General features: G+C 38.3%; 1 protein-coding gene across 10 annotated transcripts in view; it reads right to left on the reverse strand.

Moving 5' to 3' along the window:
- The window catches only part of LOC119797649 (rap guanine nucleotide exchange factor 6-like), a 187952-nt gene that overhangs the window by 76347 nt on the left and 92770 nt on the right, over window positions 1-18835 (reverse strand). The window contains exon 1 of one of the 10 annotated variants that reach the window (XM_038306818.1): window positions 4930-5792. The exons of the other annotated variants lie outside the window; for them this stretch is intronic. Coding sequence (XP_038162746.1) covers window positions 4930-4983 — 54 coding nt within the window. The 5' untranslated portion in view covers window positions 4984-5792. Of the gene's footprint in view, window positions 1-4929; window positions 5793-18835 lie in introns of those variants that run through there. 10 annotated transcript variants of the gene reach the window in all.

Genomic DNA, 18835 nt, shown 5'->3' on the forward strand with positions numbered 1-18835 from the left:
AATCAATTTTCCAAGAATACTAGCTTTAATGTAATCAAAAATTACTTAACCTATGCTCTTCATGCTGGAAATTTAACCTGCCATCCCCAAAAGAGACCCAATAGTATCTGCTGATAAAATCTTGGATTGCTTCATGAAAGACTGAGCTACTTGGCATCACAAACCGCTCCGCCTGCCTTCCTTTTAATAACTGGCATCTGATGCCAAATTTTCATCCATCCAGTCAAATTTTCAACAACTTTCCTCTAATGTAAAAAAAAAAAAATCAGAGCAGGAGAGTATGGAATACAATGTGCTACAAAATAAAAGAGGCCTAACAGAAAAAAGTCCAAAGGTATTAAAGGTTGGCTGTTACTGATCATGGAAATGATGCTAAATAAAATTATTTTATTACATGAAAGAATCTTACAAAAATGTAAATCTATAACTTCAAATCTGCTTATTAAGGAGCTGAATTAGTTAATGGTGCTAAACAGCTGGAGATGAATCATTAGACTGCCGGGTTCATCTAAACTTTAAAAACAAAGTTGCTCATGTTCCAAAGACTTCAAATTTTGTCAGAAATGTTTTATCTGTTTAATATTTTGTTTCCGTGTTTTTGCTTTTGTTATCTTGCTCTGAATTTAGTCTTTTTTTCTTTCGCAGTCAATTCCCAGCATCACCTTCAAACATCTCTGTTTCCTCCTGAGTTTCTAACTGTCTCTATTCCTCCAGACACAAATCCAGCTGCCTAACAGGAAGAAGGAGGGAAACTTAATTAACCTTTGCAAAAGGGGAGCTCATCACAGACGGCGACCAATTAATAAAGACTTCAAACAGGCCATGCAGGATGTATAGTCAGCAGCTATAAAAGGTGGGCAAATAGGCTCAGATAGGCCTTTAATGAGGCCAAGATTGAGCAAAACCTTTTTACATCGATTACTTGAATAATAGCAAACTAACTATTAAACATAAAAGATTTCTACAGTGATCCAGAGCTGGTCTGACCATTAATATTAAAGCAGTACGAATTCATTACAGAAACCAAAACAGCAGAGGAAACTAGGTGAAAACATCTTAATGTTAGGAAAAAAAATGCACCTTCTAAGTTGTCTTCAATTACCTGTGCAATGTAACAATGAAAAGAAATTATAAATAGAGCAAATTAACTCTTATAAAACATTTAGGTTTGTATAAAAATGACTACTACACATGTCAAATACAAAATATTGTCATATTAATGAAGCAATTTCAGCAAAGCAAAGAACAGCTCAGACATTTACACAGGTGTCCTTCACAAACTCTATAAGGCGTAATATTTGGTGACACCTTCAGCTTGAAGGAGCAGAAAACGTTTCATTTATTTGAGTTATTCATGATTGGATTTGGTCCAATGTTTTTGCAGGTAACCCTGAACACCTAGATATTAACATTCTTTATCTTTACTATGTTTGTTGCTGGTGAAGATTCTTAGTCATCCAGGTCATAGTCATTACAAAAAAGTTAAAAAACTTGGACTTGGTTTCCAAGTTTAAGGACGCTTGGCTTCCCATCCAGGAAGCTTTTTCAATTCAAAATGTCAAAATTAGCATTGAGTTCCAAGCTTTAAAGAGTAGCCCAACAAAGCCTTGTTATGGCTTAGAAAACATGCAAATTGAAACGGAAGAACAGGTCCACCCCAGGAATGGGGAGTCGAGTCGTTTTTGGCCTAAAATACCCAATACTGGTCTCTGCCTCTGAAAAGGGAGAGACATTAGGGTCATTGTTGGCATGTCTGACCAGGCGAGATGTCTTGGTCCTTTGAATGGCGATGAGGATTGTTATTGCCTCAAGGATGGAACAGACAATAAGTCAGACAATAAGCCAGTTATGAGTTATGATGCATTGATGTCTCAGAGCTACGGAAGCCCAAAGAAAGCATTGGTGCAAAGTAATCCAGATTTTCCAAAAATTAAATCTTAATACCTAAAATAAATGATTGAATACATCTAGGGCTGCAACAACGAATCGATAAAATCGATAAAAATAGACTTTTAAAAGCGTTGGCAACGAATTTCATCATCGATTAGTTGTGTCGCGCGATTATTGCGTCATCCGCCGCGCCGTCATCACTGCCTCTTGACTGAAAGAGGAAGAAAAAAAAATACGACAGAGCGAGTCAGCGCCACAGGTGCAGTGTTGCCAACTCCGCGACTTTTCAGACCCCTCCAGCGACTATTTTTCAAAAAAGCGACTAGCGACAAATCTGGCGACTTTTTTCGGTGTCACTGGCGGCTTTTGGAGACTCTTACGTGAAAGCATGTATCGTTCCTACTCTGCCGTGGGGCGCCTCCCCCACACCAACCGCGTTTTCCCGCAGTAGTCCCTCTCAGTCAGAGCCTCAGCGTCCAGACTGCAAATGAAGCGCGCATGCACCGGGATTGACGGCGCAAATTGATCACAATAATTAAAATAGCCTGTGCTTTGTAAAGCGAAAAAAGTGATAACATGCAACTTTTTTCAAAAGAAATTAACATGGCACGGAACCACCATGTTTGTTTGGTTTTAAAGTGGGGGAAATGTTACGTTAGTTTCTCAGGTAGCTCATCTGATGCTTTCCTTACCTACCTACAGACAGTTACTTACAGACAGTGATAAGGTTGGCTACTTATTTTACTTTTAATTTCATTTGAATTAGCTTAAGCAGCGTTTATATTTACTTTATAAATAAATTAACTTGCAAATTATGAGGGCAAGACTTTTAAAGTTTAAATCTTCTGGCAAAGATAAAGTAAAGAAGATCCTGCAATTTATAGAAGTAAAGCAGAATAAAATCCAGCAAGATCAGTAATATGTCAATTAATTATCTGCCACATTCCCATGTAAATATCTGTCTTTGGAGGATGTGTTTTTTAGCACCCCTAGTTCTCTCATTTTTATTCCAAATACAATTTATAATTTGAATCACAGGGCTATTTTTATCTCTATGGTTCAGTATTTTCTCAAGTAGCAACTTTAACTGCTGTACTTTCCTGTCTTAAAAGGCAGAACTCTTCTAGTCTAAAAAAACTCATTTGTTGAAATGGGGGGGCCTATTGTTTGAACCCCTTAGAGGCTTTTAAAAACAAAAATGTCTTTTTATGCGCTTTATGAAACAAAGTACCCTATATTTTGTGGATGTACAGCTACATTTCTCATGTAAGTTTGCGTAGTTTTAACACAAACATTTATTTTTCATATTGCACCAGTACAGTTAATGAGCAACCTGTACTTGTGTGCTTGTTTGTTCTGTCTAAAATGTTTATTTTGGAATAAAGAGGTTAATATAAAAAATATATTTTGTCCGATTCATCGATTAATCGAAAAAATAATCGTCCGATTCATCGATTTTTAAAATAATCGTTAGTTGCAGCCCTAAATACATCCCTATATTTTTTTTTTTATCAGAGCAGGGACAAGCTGTGATTATTTTCCCAGATTCTGCTACATGTAACAGGGTTGAGTGGGTCTTTCATTTTGCAAAAGTGAAAGACTCACTCACCTTAAACAGATTAACTGAATGCTAACCCTTCAATCTACATGGCTGTAATGTTTCACCAAGTCTATATTTTGCAGGAGTTCCTCCAGATTTCCAAACTGATAAAGAGAAATTTAAACATGATGCAGTTCGTACTATAAAGGGACAACAAAACAGCAAAGTAACAAGTCATCAAAGAACCATCCGTCATCTCAGACTGAACATCTTCCTTTTTATCGCTTTTCAATCTTCTGGGACCTAATTATTCTCAATCCCACCAGAAGCACAGATACAGAAGACAAACATCTGGAAGGCTTTCAGCACCCAGAAAGATGCTTCCTCAGAAAAAGACAACTCATTCTGTTAGGACAACCAAAGCTGCCGTATCGTTTCATGTTTCTATAATCGGTGCATATGATGACAAAAATAGAAAAAATGTTAAAAGGCAGGAAATCCTAAAATAAGACAAAAGCAGCCCATGAATCACTGGAGCTGCTTTCCTTACATCATCACAAGTTCACCAAAGGATAACTCTGGCGGCGCATTTTTGAGAAACTAGGCCAAGATATTGTTAATTATAAATTCAGCTACAATGCAGCTAGTTTAGCACACACTGAGTAACTGTACAGACATAATGCTCCTCTGTGGCCTGTGACTCCATCTGCATGGTTTAAATAAACTTAATCCCTATATTGTTCATAAAAAGGAGGAAAAAGCTGCATCTAAAGCCACAGGAAGAGAGATCAGAGTCTTTGAGATATTATTTTTGGAAACTCTTAAATCAGAGTTGCAGCTGCAACTGCTTAGAATAATGAGATGTTGGTGGAAAGGCAAAAAAATCTCCAATGTATCATAGCTACTCTATGACAAGCAGATTGGGTTTAATCTCCTAAATGAATTGCTATATAAACCAATCATGTTTTTTAAGTGCCACGAATCGCTGATTTTCTTTGATTCCATGATTTCACAGATATTAAAGTTTGTTGATCTCAAATCAGAACTATAACACAAAAGTAGGTTCATAATTTCAGGTGTGTGTTTATCCAACAGAAACAAGGTTGTTCTTTTTTTTTTTATTTACTTAAGCACATACAATTTATTGTATTTTTTTGTAAAAAAATAAATAAATAAATAAATAGTGGGAACTTTTGCTTCCGATTTTAATCAGCACAACATTTTTTATGTTTTTTGGATTTTATTGACCAATCAGAATTGGTCAAACTCAGGCCAATTGATTTTAAGAACCTCCCACTATAATAAAATATGCTTCAAAATCAATGAAAGTAAAAGCAGAGCACTCTTGCATCTCTACGTAGACAAGATTAATATGAAACATGCAAAGTAGGTAAGATCCTCATCTCCAATGCATACACAGTCCTATCAGCAGCACACACACAGAGCCAGCGTTTTAAGTCGGAGGAGCGGGCCAGAAAAGGGATTACGACATCGCTTACTTTGGAGGACCACGGCTGCAAACAGTTGGCATAGCAACGGACCAGGAAAGCCATTTCCACGAGCGGGAGGGAGAGGGGGAAGTTTCCCCCTCGTTCGGCAAAAGGATGAAGAAAGAAATAAATAAGAAAGAGAAGACGGGGAGCGGCTGACGCCACTCTCTGCTGCAACAGAGCGGTCCAGAGGCTGTTTGAAAAAAAGAGGAGCTCCTTATTTATTAGGATGGTCGTCTGACGTTACTTTGGAAGGAGGCTTTAAGTCAACACAGAGCCATTCAAATGCAAAGCTTCTGGGTTTCTACTGGAGTGAGAAAGTCTGCAGAACACCCAATGGCATATTGGAAAAAGAAATTCAAGGAGTGGGAGGGGGCAAAAATCTATTAAACTTAACATAGAAGTTAGGTTGAGCTTTCAAATTCCAACTTTTATCATAAAGCTCATTAAATCAGATTTGTCCTTTTAAAGATTCAGCAAGAAGGTGCCATTTTAAAAAGGGGTTAAAACTTTTAGAAAATGAGGCAAATCTCCATGCATCTGCTGCTCGACTGGACAAGGCTTCATCCCAGGGTGCAAATCATCCAAACAATCGTCTCCTTAAATCCACAAAGCTTGGATAGTCTTTCTGCACAGGCTGCATCTGTCAAACTCCTTCCCCTGTCTCTCTGCAACTCTATAAAGCTCCAGCGATGCGAGTTCGAGCCCCGGCGTGGAGCTCCATGTCCGATCACAGTGATCCTGCTCCTGTACCCCAACTCCACTCGCCCAGCGGTTAATGCTTGCACCTCGCGCCGGTATTCCTCCTCCCCCCTCCCAACCTTGGAGAGAAGCTACCGTGGACGGATGCTGCACCCAGAAGAGCCAGCCGCTAATGGGAAGCGGAGGAGAGAGTGGGAGTGAGGGGAGGCAAGAGAAGGGAGGGGAATCCAGCTGAAAAAGAATGACATCACCTGTACAGCGGGAGAGGGCGGGAAGAGAGAGATAGGGTAGGGGAGGTGGCTGAAGGGAGGCAAGCATGGGGGGACTGCATTAAATGGATTGGCCACTGAGCAGATGTGGATAGGAAAAGAAGAGCTAGAAAGAGACATTGATGGAGAAGACAGCGAGGGAACATCTTTATTGATCTGCTGGTAACATAAAGCCCAGGATACTGAAGCAAGCCCCTCCCCTTTGGAAGCATAAATTACAAAAAATGAGAGCGTGTGCTCCAAGAGCTCTAACCAGATGATACATGGATGACTTTGCTGCCAAAAGAGCACAGCTTAGAAAGAATAGCACCAGTGTAAACAACATTTCAGGACTAAGAACCATAGACACACGCTTTGAAAAATCTAAAATCAATAAAGACACAAAGTATAAGTAAGTCTGAACGAGCTCTAACTAACTTGAAGCAAATTATGTGGGATAAGAGCTGGAGAAGTTGGATCATTTTTCAATTTAAGGAAACATCTACATCTCCTGTCTTATTTTAATTTATGTAAATAAGAGAGAAATTTGATCTTTATATAAACAAAAAGAACCAATTCAGTTTAGGAAATAGATCTAATGGTTAAGGCAAACACTAAACTGTGTTTAAATTTTAAACCTGTGGTTTAAAGCCAAAATACTCAAACATAAATATTTATTTTATAAACACAAAAGATCAGTAACATTAGACAGGCATTTAAATGCTAAATAAGTTATAAAACTAAAGTTCCATTACTTTAACCTTAATATAAAAAATATGGTTCCATGAAGACCTTAGAGTTTATTTCAAAACATTAGTACAGACAGAAAAAGAAAACTCTATCCAACTATTGACTTAGATAACCTAAACGTTGGTCTATTCCATTAATCTAAATAAAATGACATCAATGATCAGAAAGGAAACTGAAATCAGAAGCACCTCTGGTCATAATATATTTTCTCTTCTGTATAAAAAGCCTTTGAGTCTCACTTTTCTATGCTCTCTTCTAAGTCAAGCAAACTGTTAGGAGGATTATGGAATGGGCTTCAAGGTTTTACTCCAAACGTGCTGCTCTTAACTAACTGGAATTGCTATCTTTGATTAATCAGCTAATTTTCAATCCTTGCTAATTTGTAAATTTAAATAACAGAAACAAACTTAGACCTAGTGTACGGTGGGCCACTACGACGATATTAGCTCTTTAAGGCCTAAAACAACTCTCTCAAAAACACACTCAAGATAACATCTCTTCCTATCTGGAAGTGAGCCCACAAATTCTTTCACTTTTATATTGTGTATGTTGTTAAGGATTGATGCTGATAGTAAAGCACTTCATTTACGTAGCGAGAAAAGATATTTGTAAAATTTGTCAACAGATAACAAAAGAACAGGAGCAAAGCACCTGCAACCAATGGATGGGTTTTATATTTGAAATAAGAGTAAATTTAGTGAAAAATCAACAAAAAATCCAATTCTATCAAACTAATACCCCCCAAAATATTAAGGATCATGTATTCTCTGTCATTTAACAATAGAACTATTCGTAAACTGTCACAATTCTTCAAATCTTAGCTATTAATCCACAACCTTTTTTTTGATTCAGGCAATAATTACTGAAAAAATAATGCTCCTCAGGTTCTTTACTATCTGCTACAATCGTTTCAACACAACAAACACACATTTAATGTTTGTCTACACATTTTTTCGAAGCATCAGAACCTATATTTTTATCTTTTTCCTGCTCTTTATGCATTATCCAGGATGTGCAGCATTCATAAGACCAGGACAGTAAAGATGAAACAGAGGGAGCAGAGGGGGGGTGTTAAAACCAGAGACAATAGAAGCTGTGTGTCTGTTTGAAAGGCTAATTTTCAGATGTATTGGAAGAGGTGACTAATTATTCTCACCATAAATAGGGTGGTAATCACTACCTCAGGTAGTTAAGACTTTTTTTATTTATCTATATGCTCCCTTCAACATGATCCATCTCATTATTGCTCCATGATACTATTTTTACTCTTTCATCATTCTGCTCAGAATCAGGATCTCTACCTTCAATCCCTCTCTCTATGCCAACCAAGAGAAATACAGCTCCCGGCTGAGAATGACATCATCCTTTTCCCCTGCAACCAATCAGATGCAAGCACATGGAGCCCAGCCTTCAGAGGAGTGCTATGTACACAAGAGAGGCAGAGAGGAAAGGAGGGACAGAAGCTGAAAAACGAAAATGGGAGGCAATAGACAGGCTAGAGATAGTTACTGGGGTAAAAGGATGAAACAAACACACAAATAGACCTGCATAGGCTCAGCCATTAAACCCCAGCAGCTCACATGAATGAAATTACAGATCACTGAATGGATTAAAGACTCTCGGCCTAATGGATGGGGCCTGTCAAGTGAGTGTATACTGTACATCTGTGCCTGCAATAAGAAAAGAGAAGTGGTGCTCTGAAAGAGTCTAAGTGTGCACTGGCTGCAGCTTTTTTCCTTTTTGCATAAATGTATGGGGAGCACCAGAACGTCTGCTTCGCTCGGCATCAAGCCACAGACCTTAAAAATAAGTTCAAAGATATAACCAGGGCTGCAGCTTCTGCTGTGTTCTTCCTCAGGAAATTTTATAAACAGAACATTTGGGAGAAAAAAATGAAATTAATAAGTCAGTTTTAGAGCCAATCTGGTCTTTATATGCGTCGTTTAGAGATGCACTGATTTGTCTTTAACAGACAGGTACCATGTAAAGTTTCTGTAAGATCGGGTTTTCCTTTTGAGTACTTATTTGAGATACGGTTGCTGATTAAGACCAGTGTGACAGAATTGTCCAAAGGTGTCCAAAGTATGTTGGTTATCAAACATTCATTAAAGAAATCCTGGCATATTTGTTTGCTCAGAACATAAAAAATACTTGTTTTCAGCTGTTATGTTTTTAACAGAAACCCCAGATTATTTCACAAGAAAAAAACTTCAGTTTCATGAAAACTATATAGATTCTCAATCTGCAAAACAAACCTGTAAGTTTTCTTCTTTTACCATCAATTTATCAAACACATGAGTCTTCCTAACATACCCTAATCAATCCTACTGTGGAAATGACACCAAATTGAAGAAAAAAACAAAAACAGAGTCTGTCAGATGAGACAAAAAAAACTGAAATATTCACTATGAGATTAAAGGATACTGTAACATGGAAATGCTACAACTCGGCATTAGAGGGATCTCTATAGTGGATACACTGTATGTCTCATATCTATAGGGCAACTATAGTTCATTAAGTTGGAGAGTGAAAGATAAAGGATTAAAAGGTAGACTAAAAGGAGCTACAGAGTAAAGCCAGGCATACACTGTACAATTTTTTGTCCTTTTCGTGCCGATTCTCGCAGTAGTGCAAGAATTTTTGGATTGGTCTGACTTTCAGCCTCATCGCGCGTCGTGTAGTATACAGGGGGTAAAGAGGGGTGATCAGCCTCGCCCAACCACCTGCCAATCAGGAATCGTAAGGTCGTGAGAAAAAACAAGCATGTTTTAAATTCCATTGGCCTTTGTAAGGTGCTCGTGGGCAAATCGCTCAGTGCACATGCTCAAACAAGGATTCTTATTCTTCCTATCAGACCAAAACACATAAGTATGGCGGGGGTGTGAGTGAAATGGTGTTATTTCGGTGAAATTGACAGACCGTCGTAGCCAGGTTTGTCCAAATACGTCTTCGCCTTTTCTTTTTAGGGCTTTCAGGACACAAAATTGCACAAGTTGCCAAGGCAGCGCGTTTCACTCTAGTGAGCTTCATATTTAAAAGGAGGTATCGACACTTTTGTCTTTTTCCTCTTCTGCTCGTTTGGCTTCCGGATAGACGACTTCACGTAGCGCCATCTTACTGCGGAGCTGAGTCCAATATGGTTTTTAGTTGTACAGTGTGAGCAGGTAGATCGCATCAGAGCGTCGTGCCGCACAGTGTGAGAACAAACATCATGAACGGTGAACTTTTAAACCTTGCTGTTTGGTCGTACAGTGTGAGCTGTAGCTGCGTGCAACGATTGAAAAAATCGTAGAGTGTATGCCCGGCTTAAGTGAATGGTAGTTAGACGCTAGTGTTTTTAATCAACAGATATATTTTCTTAAAACATTTGATTGGTTAAGGTTTGTAATTATAACTTACATGAGAATCTTAATTATAAACAGAAGCATTGCACTTATGAGCAAAAGACATCGACTGCTTTGCAAAAAAACGTGTTTTAGAAGAAATGTCTTGGTGGACCAACAAAAACTGGTACTTAACTGAGATGTGGAAACATGCTTTTTACTCTGACACTTCTGAATAAAACACAGCAATCTGAGGTTTGTTAGTAAACCTTCATGACCAAACAGCTTCACAAAGACATCAGAGACGTTAGAGATAAAGCAGCGGGGAGGTTCAAAGCACGGTTGAACAACTAATATTGCACAGCTGTATCTACAGAGTATGGCACTACTGCGAAGGACCAGGTTGATTTAGATTGAAGCTACCTGATCCGATAGAATGGCCTAGCCAAACACTGGACCTAAACCTAATGGAGAATCTGTGGAAAGTACTGCTCTTAAAGAAACCCTTTAGCCAGGCCGAATAAGCTGAGCTTTTATCTAGCAAACTAAATAGGTAAAAAATAAATAAAAAATTATCTTGATGTAAAAAACATGTGAAAGCTGTGAGGCAAAAGATTAAGCTGAATTTTGAGTAAAGTTAATTTTACAAAGTATTAAATCAGGAGTTCTCAAAAAAATTAATAGATAAATAAAATACAAGCTATAAATTTGTGAAGAGCAAGCCTCATGATCATTCTTCCACTTTTGAATTACTCATTAATTTCTGACCATTTACCACATTCGATCTCAATATAACACAGAGGTGTGCAGTTATAATCTTCACACTGAATATGACTACGTTTGCTAAGCATTGCAGGATTCAGCACAAACCATCCATGATGTGGTGGAAAAGAGACAGTCGTCTCACAAGGTGAGACTGACCTGATTGTCAACACGAAACGAAAGCGTTTAAACGAACACAAACTTTCGCAGAGGGCTGTTTAAGCATAACTGTGCATGAAGATGTGGACTGTGTGAGCAAAACACAGAGCAGGACAGACGTCACACAGGAAACGCTTCCTGGAACAGTCTGTCTGCAACTGTGTGTCTGTGCACGAGTGTCGGGTGAAGTCAGGTGAATGTTTTATAATGGGGTTAAATTGGCAGGAAGGATAAAATCATTTAGGAAAAGGAGAGAGTAAAAAGACCCAAGACTGTCGCAGAAAGGTGAAAGGAAATAGTCTGAATTATGTTGTGAGAAAGAAATAAGAGTGAAACATTTTTGGGAAAAATGTGAGCGATTTAAACAGGCAACAAAGAACAGGAAACAGAAGGCAGACAGCAACACATGCTGTGCAGTTTGCACCGGCCAGACCAGGCATCCTGTGCTGGTGGAGGTTGGGTGCGTTGTGTGAATACTGGAGGATCGGTGTCTTCCTGTCTGATGCTACTAAAATCAGTAGACCGGACTAATAAGTATACTGTCACATTCTTCTAGGTTGTGGTCAACGGCAGTTTTTTAAATGTGTGTCTGACTTCATCTCACACCTGATTGGTTCTGCCCAATTAAAACAAGTAATCTGAATAAAACCCTGCTGCTTTATGGTACACATATACGACAATACGCAGATCTAAAAACATCCAAAATGTATCAAAGCTAAAATTCTTAATAAAAAAATAAATAAATCTATATAAGCTGAGCCATGCCACAGACTAAATAAATTGTAGTAATTTATTTAAAGTTTAAATTTGACTTAAATATGACCCTATTTGAATCATTTAAAAAAAAATCTGCGTATGGATTGAATCATTTTGAAAGTGACAGGTTTGTACATAGAGACAAATCCTGCCCTCTGTAACTGAGGCTCTGTATGTCCATCAATAAGAAAACATCTGCAGTGGAGCATCTCACACTGTGAACTCGGTGTGTTTACAACTTATGGAGGAAAACGTGAGGAACCTAAACGTCAAGAATGTTTTCAAGATTTTTTCTTTTGTAAGACACCAATCCCTGGAATTCATTTTGGATATAAGAAAAGGAACCGGCCTTTATTTCCTCCGTATTTCATATTGGAAGTAAAAAGATTGACTTCCGTTTCAATGTTTTATTATTTCCTATGATGCTTTTGGGCGTTAGTTTGGGGTCGTTTATGTTGCCATGGTACCTTGAAATTCCAACAGAAGTAATTTCAAACATCTGGAGTCCAAACCGTATGATTTTATGCATTTCCTGTTCTTGAAACACATTGTATCCATATTATGGGCTTAATATTTACATATGGAGACAGAAAACTGAGGCTTTTATTTTTACAAGGTTTTATTTTGTAGTGTATGGTATGTCTCATCCTGAAAGTCTGACATTGTTTTGTCTTAAAGATAGACACACCATTTATATGGAACAGTGATATAATCCCAATATTTAGATAGTTACTAAAGGCAGGCCTTTATTTTGTATGGTGTTTTACATCTTATTTTGAAAGTCCTTTATGGATAAGGATAGAGTTAGACCTATCAGTAAAAGAAACCTTTTTACAATTCCCAAATCACTTGGTAACCCTATTTTTGGTTGAACTGGTGGTTAACTATTTTGGAAAGGCTTTTATTTTGAAATTTGCATTAGGTGATGCTAAGACACAATGCTTAATATGTTCTCCAACAATCAACTATGCAGAATAAAAAGGCTTTTATTTTGTAGTTTTGTATGCATTTTTTCCAGACTTCAGGCATGGGTGAGTGTTAGGATAAGGTCAGATCCATAAGTGACATGGAAACCATTTCCAGTTTTTAAATGACACTAAATCCCTATTATCAGCGTAATAGATGTTTTGCTATGGAAGGACCACATCAGAAGTTCAGAACCCAAATCTGATTTTCCTGCTTAATATGCAGATTAATAAAGACAATGAAAAACCTAAAAACATATGCTAATGCATCATACAGCACTAAGAAAGGAGACTATTGTGACACACTGTCACCATCATATCGTAATCTGTCCTTTGATTCCTCTGATATGTCTCTGTGGGACTAACTGTTTTCGTCTAACAGACCGGACAGGAATTCCTGCTATTTAAACCAACCCTTCCTTTTCCAACCGGTCTCTGCAGAGACAGCCTTCTGAGGGCTTCAAAGGCCTTGGAGGGCTTAAGATATGGAAAGATACAACAGGTAGTAAATAAGTGTGAAAACAAAAGCAACTATTTTGCACCGAATACTGTTAATCATGCTGTGAATGGAATTGGCGGTTTCATTGCAATTTCCTTAAAAAATAAAGTCTTGATAAATGGAGCCTGATGTGATGAAACAACCCGTTGCAGAGTAAATGAATGTCCTAGAAAGATAGAAGGACCAGACAGAAGATAAATGGAAAGTAAACAAGAGAAGACACTGGGGCAGAGACAAGCAAGTGATGAGAGGAGAAGAAACTCAGACAAGAAGAAAAAGAGGGAGGCTAGGGTGAGAAAGAGGGAAAGAACTGCCAGTGGGATTTCACAAGGTGAAAAAGAGGTAAGACAGGAGGATTAAAGGCTTTGTTTTTCCTCCAGGATACATGTTGTATTTTACAGTGGCTCGTCTCAGCTTTTCTTTACAACTATTAAATCTGCTTCTGTTCTGTTAAAGGTAAACTTGAAGCCTTCAACTGTCCCTCATTTTTACGTTAATCTAATCACAGTCTTAAATATCATTAGGCAGATGCCCAAAAAGAAAGAAGTAAAGGTTAGGCAGTGGAAGCGATGAGACGAAGTTGAATGAGAGGAATAAGCAGGGAGCAATATAGAGTTAGAGAGCAACAAGGTTGTCATTTTAGTGCTGGTGATGTAATCCCTAAAATTAGCTGCAACGACAGCCACAGACAGTGGCCCGGTGGTGCACTGTGCTACCCAGAGTATACTGTACTCGGTTGTATAATTGCACGCTGTCTGCACCAGGGGAGGGTAAACATAAGGCTGTTGATGAGGAATAAAACAGAATAATGAAGAATTTGTAGCAAGAATTAAAGATTGTTTCTCCAGATAATCTGCATCCAACCTGACCGCTGTTAGGGTACATTATCAATTACAATAGGCAAACTGAATAACATGTAAAACTTTGTCACCTGGTGTAGTAACAAACTGAAACCCATGCATCCCTTTTCCTTCCACTCAATGTGGGTCTGTTATATAAAAACACAATAAAATGCATGGGAGTTTGGATTGTGATGTTTGTGATAAAGTGATAAAGGGTCCAAGGCATGTAAGTATTTTTCGGTGGCACTGTAAAAACAGAGGACTGGGTGTGACTAGCTGGATGGAGTTGCCAGTCTAGGGACAGTTTGAGTATTTTTGAGCCTTGGTAACAATTTGAGGAAGTAAACACCCAACAGTTTAGAACATGAGGGTCTGCTCTTGCTGCCAGCTCCACGGCTAATAGCCTATTCAGACGCTACACTTGCGGGCAATGATCTGCGGTTTCATGGGGAATTAAAGCAAAACAAAAGCAAAGAAATTTGGTTTGCTTGTGGTCTGTACAGTAAGCACCTCCATGTGTTTAGCACCCTGTACTTCTATTTTAAGAGCTATTTACTACTAAACACCAAAATGGTCTTAAGTAAATGGGAAAACAAGAATTGCATATCCTACATACTTTCTAAACAACTCTTGCATTTTGTAGATTACTACTTAATTACTTGTTTTAGGATATGAGACACAACACTGTTAAAACTATACCATGCATCTCTTGCAGCTCCTGATAACTTAGGCTGCATGAAGTAGAGCTCTCATCAATCAACCTCCCATCCTTCACTCCACACCACATCTGAAAACACCCTTATCATTAGTTCTTTTTGGCACCATAGCTTCTCATCATCTTTTTTATGCATCCTTTTTACTAATCTCTAATTTTCTGATTTGCTATAGTAAATTGGTAAATGGTCTGTATTTATATAGCGCTTATTCAAGGAACAGGACTTGACCAAAGCGCTTTACACTACATTCCACCATTCATGCACACACTCACACACTGATGGTGGCAAGCTACATTGTAGCCACAACTGCTCTGGGGCTCAATGACAGAAGCGAGGCTTCGCTCTCGCTCCCGCTCTGACCACCATCAGTAGGTGATGTGTCTTGCCCAAGGACACGACAACACTGAAAGCCAGTGCCGGGGCTTGAACAGACAACCCTCCGGTTGCAAGGCAATACCTTGATCTTACGCCACTGTCGCTCCGTATTAAGAGCTGAAGGTCTGCAGGTCCAAGTGTCCGAATTTATTTTTTATTGTGGAAGACTCCTCTGAACGCTCTTGAGCTCAGAGTTTTGTAGGATAAATGTCTTTCAACCTTTTAAACACAAAGATCTTTCTTTCTGAACGAACACCTATTTTGATTTGGTAGATCCCTTTATGCTTTCTTGTTCTCTTAGCTCCTGACTCTCCATCTTTTCCTGGGGTTGTTCAGCTGACTAAACTGCTCCCATGGGTGTCCAAAGAGTGTAAGACGAAATCAGCCAAGACAAGAACTGGACACAATAAGGCCGATTTTAATTTTGGATTTCAGACGCAAGACTCCCAGGATATTCTTACTTATTGTGAGGACTACTTCAAATAGGAAACACTAACGACTAGTCGGTAGAGCTTGTGATGTTTTAATGATCTGTGGATTGCATTTTCAAAGATGACAACAGTGTTAAAGGAATAGTACACCCAAAACATGATTAGCCTTCATTTTCTACTGACCCCCATGCTGAACAACACTCTGGAGTACTTTTTTGATATCTCAAATGCATCTGGAGATCTGGGAGGCTTCTTGCTGTCTGCTGACATTCAAATAATGGAGGTCTATGGTGCCCGAGACAGAAAGGTCCATAAAAGTCCACAAAAAACGTGTCAATATTGCTCCATACTGGTCGTCCAATGTATTCCAAGTGTCCTGAGTGGGTAGCGTCCATAATTTACTCGAAACAAAGTCATTTAGAATGTTTTTAGAGCATAAACAGTAGTGTATAATAATTTTGGGTGTACTATTCCTTTAAGGATATACTAAAGAATTGAAGATAAGCTTAATACTTGGTTTTGATGCCAAGTAAAACCAAAAACATGGTCAAAATTAGTCCAATACAATCAGTGCAGAAGATTCTGCACTGATTGTATTGGACACCAAGAGCAAAGGCTGATAAAGGTTCCCACAGATTATTTGAAAAAATAACTTTAAGTTGAGGTGTTTTTAATCAGCTAAAGGGATATACAATTATTTCACAACATTATTTAAAAACCAGCAGATTAGACACAAAGAGTCGTCATCTCTCTTTACCAGCATGGGATCGATCTACTATCTAAGCCATGTTGACTCCATTATGACAGAGCAGACTCATGAGTCACATCTATGACTTATCTACCAATGAGGAGTGAAACGTTAGATCTAACCTGAATATAAATAAAGATTTAGTCACTAAAAGAAACGTGATACGGAAACGAATAAAAGCTCAGCAGAATAAGTAAAATGATACAACAAAAGACAGTGTCACGGTACTGTAATGTCAAACAGAAACAGGTCAGCGATGGAGCGATGGATGTCCACTTTGATTTGATTCAAGTCACATTGTTGAACACCGACTTCATAAAAAGCAGGATTTAGGATTTGACGACTTATTCAAACCCGTTGAAATGTTCTTCCATTTCTCCATCACAAAAAACTTAAGTTTTAATAGGTTTTCATGTGAAAGATTAACAAAAACTAGTACAGTGTTTACAATTTCTCTTTGACAAGAAAATATCAAAGGTTTGCCTTACATTTATATTCGACCCTGACTTTTCTGTGGTCATCATATGCAAGGCTTTTAGGGTAGGTACAACCAATTCTAGGCACTCAGGGACTAGATTAAGGTCCGGGCTTTGACTAGGCTATTCTAAGAGGGGAATATTCTTTGATCTAAACAATTTAACTGCAGCTCTGACTGAATATTAATGATGCCCGTCATATTAAAAACGGAATCTACACTCCAGTCAACATCCTTCTGTTGCAGTACTTCTAACTGTGCCTTTTGCTTTAAGCTCCACTCTCCATCCAATCAACTCTATGTAGGCCAAAACTTTGAATTTTGGTCTGTTCTCATCAGGTCAACTTTGACGTGTTGAAATGTCCCTTAAATGACTTGAGGCGAAGTCAAAACAGGATTTCACATCTTACTTTCAGACTCCCTATCTTCTTGCAAAGACAGAAGCACATCTTGTTAGATATGCTGATGTGTTATGCTCTTTCCAGTTTTAGGGTGATGGGCTGAACATTGCTTGATGGGATCATGGGATACTAGTTAACATCCTACTATTTCTGACTTCACTATAAAGAAATTGGGTTAATTTTAGGTCTTATAAGATTCAGGAAAGGGTTGTGATTGCAAAATAAGTAGCTGTAGTTTTAAGAGATAATATCTTTGAAGAAAAAAAAACAGCATGGTAAACACTGAATCAAAGAACATGCAAGGGATTAATTGTTTATAGCACACAAAAAAAATCCCTGTTATCGGACCAAAAGGAATTCCTGTTGTTTCTGCAAAATTTCAGATACCAAGGCAACTGTCGAAAACATTCAGATTGAAAAAATAAAGTAGCCTTGATTTAATGCACTGGTTTAAGTTTGTGTCCCAATCAACTTCTTAACAGATCACCAATAAAGATTTGCACACTCAGCATCTGTCACCTCAAAGGTGTAATCAATCCTGATTGATCGTGTGGGTTTTTTACTACTAACCCTGAGTAGCATGTGCCAGACTACCTACTATGACAATTTAAATGTTTTCTGAAAGGAAAATAACAGAAAACGTCAGAAATGTTGGCCTCTGACACAGGAAGGTAGCAAACCACAAATGTTGCGTTAGAAGTCTGTGTCTTCCTCTGAACGTTAAAGACAGTCGCTTCCTACAGATCACGTAGGAAACTGCTTCACAGTCCACAAGGCACGTTCAAGACAGAAACTAAGCAACCAGAAAACAAAAGCTAAAAATAAGATATTCGTGTCTCACGTCTGACTTACTCAGAAGGCAAATTTTGTTTCAGACCTAAAAACGTTAAAAAAAAAATAATAATCTATATAATAAATTCAGCAAAAAGTAAACCACTGCGACACAATTCAATGTTTTGCTGAACCCCTCTGCGCAGATGGTGAACCTGTCCTGAATTAATGACCCAGAAGAGCCGGGGAGCAGCCTGGCTGTAAAAAGCCCTCTGAGCGGGCTTCCCCTGCAAGGCAAATGAGCTGATGGCTTCATTTATCCATCTTCTGTAAGATAGAAAAGACAATAATCCAATGAGGCTTTTGATGTCGAAATAAAGTGGCTCTCTTTGTCCATCTGCTTATTTCCAACATACATATGAGTGTGTAGTCTGAGGCTGAGTCATTATTGAATCCCAGTGTACTGCAGGGGGGGGGAATGTGCAGAATCGCCTGCCTCAATGAAAGAGGAACAATGTCTGCAACTCTGTGCAAAAATCACATTTTGCTCTACTTCTATATTTTTTATTATTTCACAAAGTTCTTGGTGATAATATAATGGTTTAAGTGGTGTTCTTCTCAATTCATATAGTTAGAGACTCTATTCCCTCCAGATCATACATCTAGAGACCAAGAGTCACCAGACAGTGCAAAATAGTGATAATGGATTACTGATGTTATTATGGTTCAATCAGGCCTCCCAACAACATCGTTGATCTGTAGCAACAGTTACACTTCTGTATAGCATATGAAGGCAGGTGTGTGGTGTGTCCTTTTAAAGCACCTCTAATACGGTTAGAAATGAGGAAGCTTTTAAGTTCCTTTGAGAAAAACAGGACAGTTTGGATGTACAAAGAGTTTGAACTTCAACAAGGCTGTCTTCCTTCTAAGTCAGTTCATCGTATTTTCAACAATTACGCAGAATAGATAGGTCAGCTAATTGCTCCATTATT

This window comes from Cyprinodon tularosa, unplaced genomic scaffold (assembly GCF_016077235.1).
Source record: "Cyprinodon tularosa strain WSP-4 unplaced genomic scaffold, ASM1607723v1 ctg592, whole genome shotgun sequence".
NCBI classification, from domain to species: domain Eukaryota; kingdom Metazoa; phylum Chordata; class Actinopteri; order Cyprinodontiformes; family Cyprinodontidae; genus Cyprinodon; species Cyprinodon tularosa.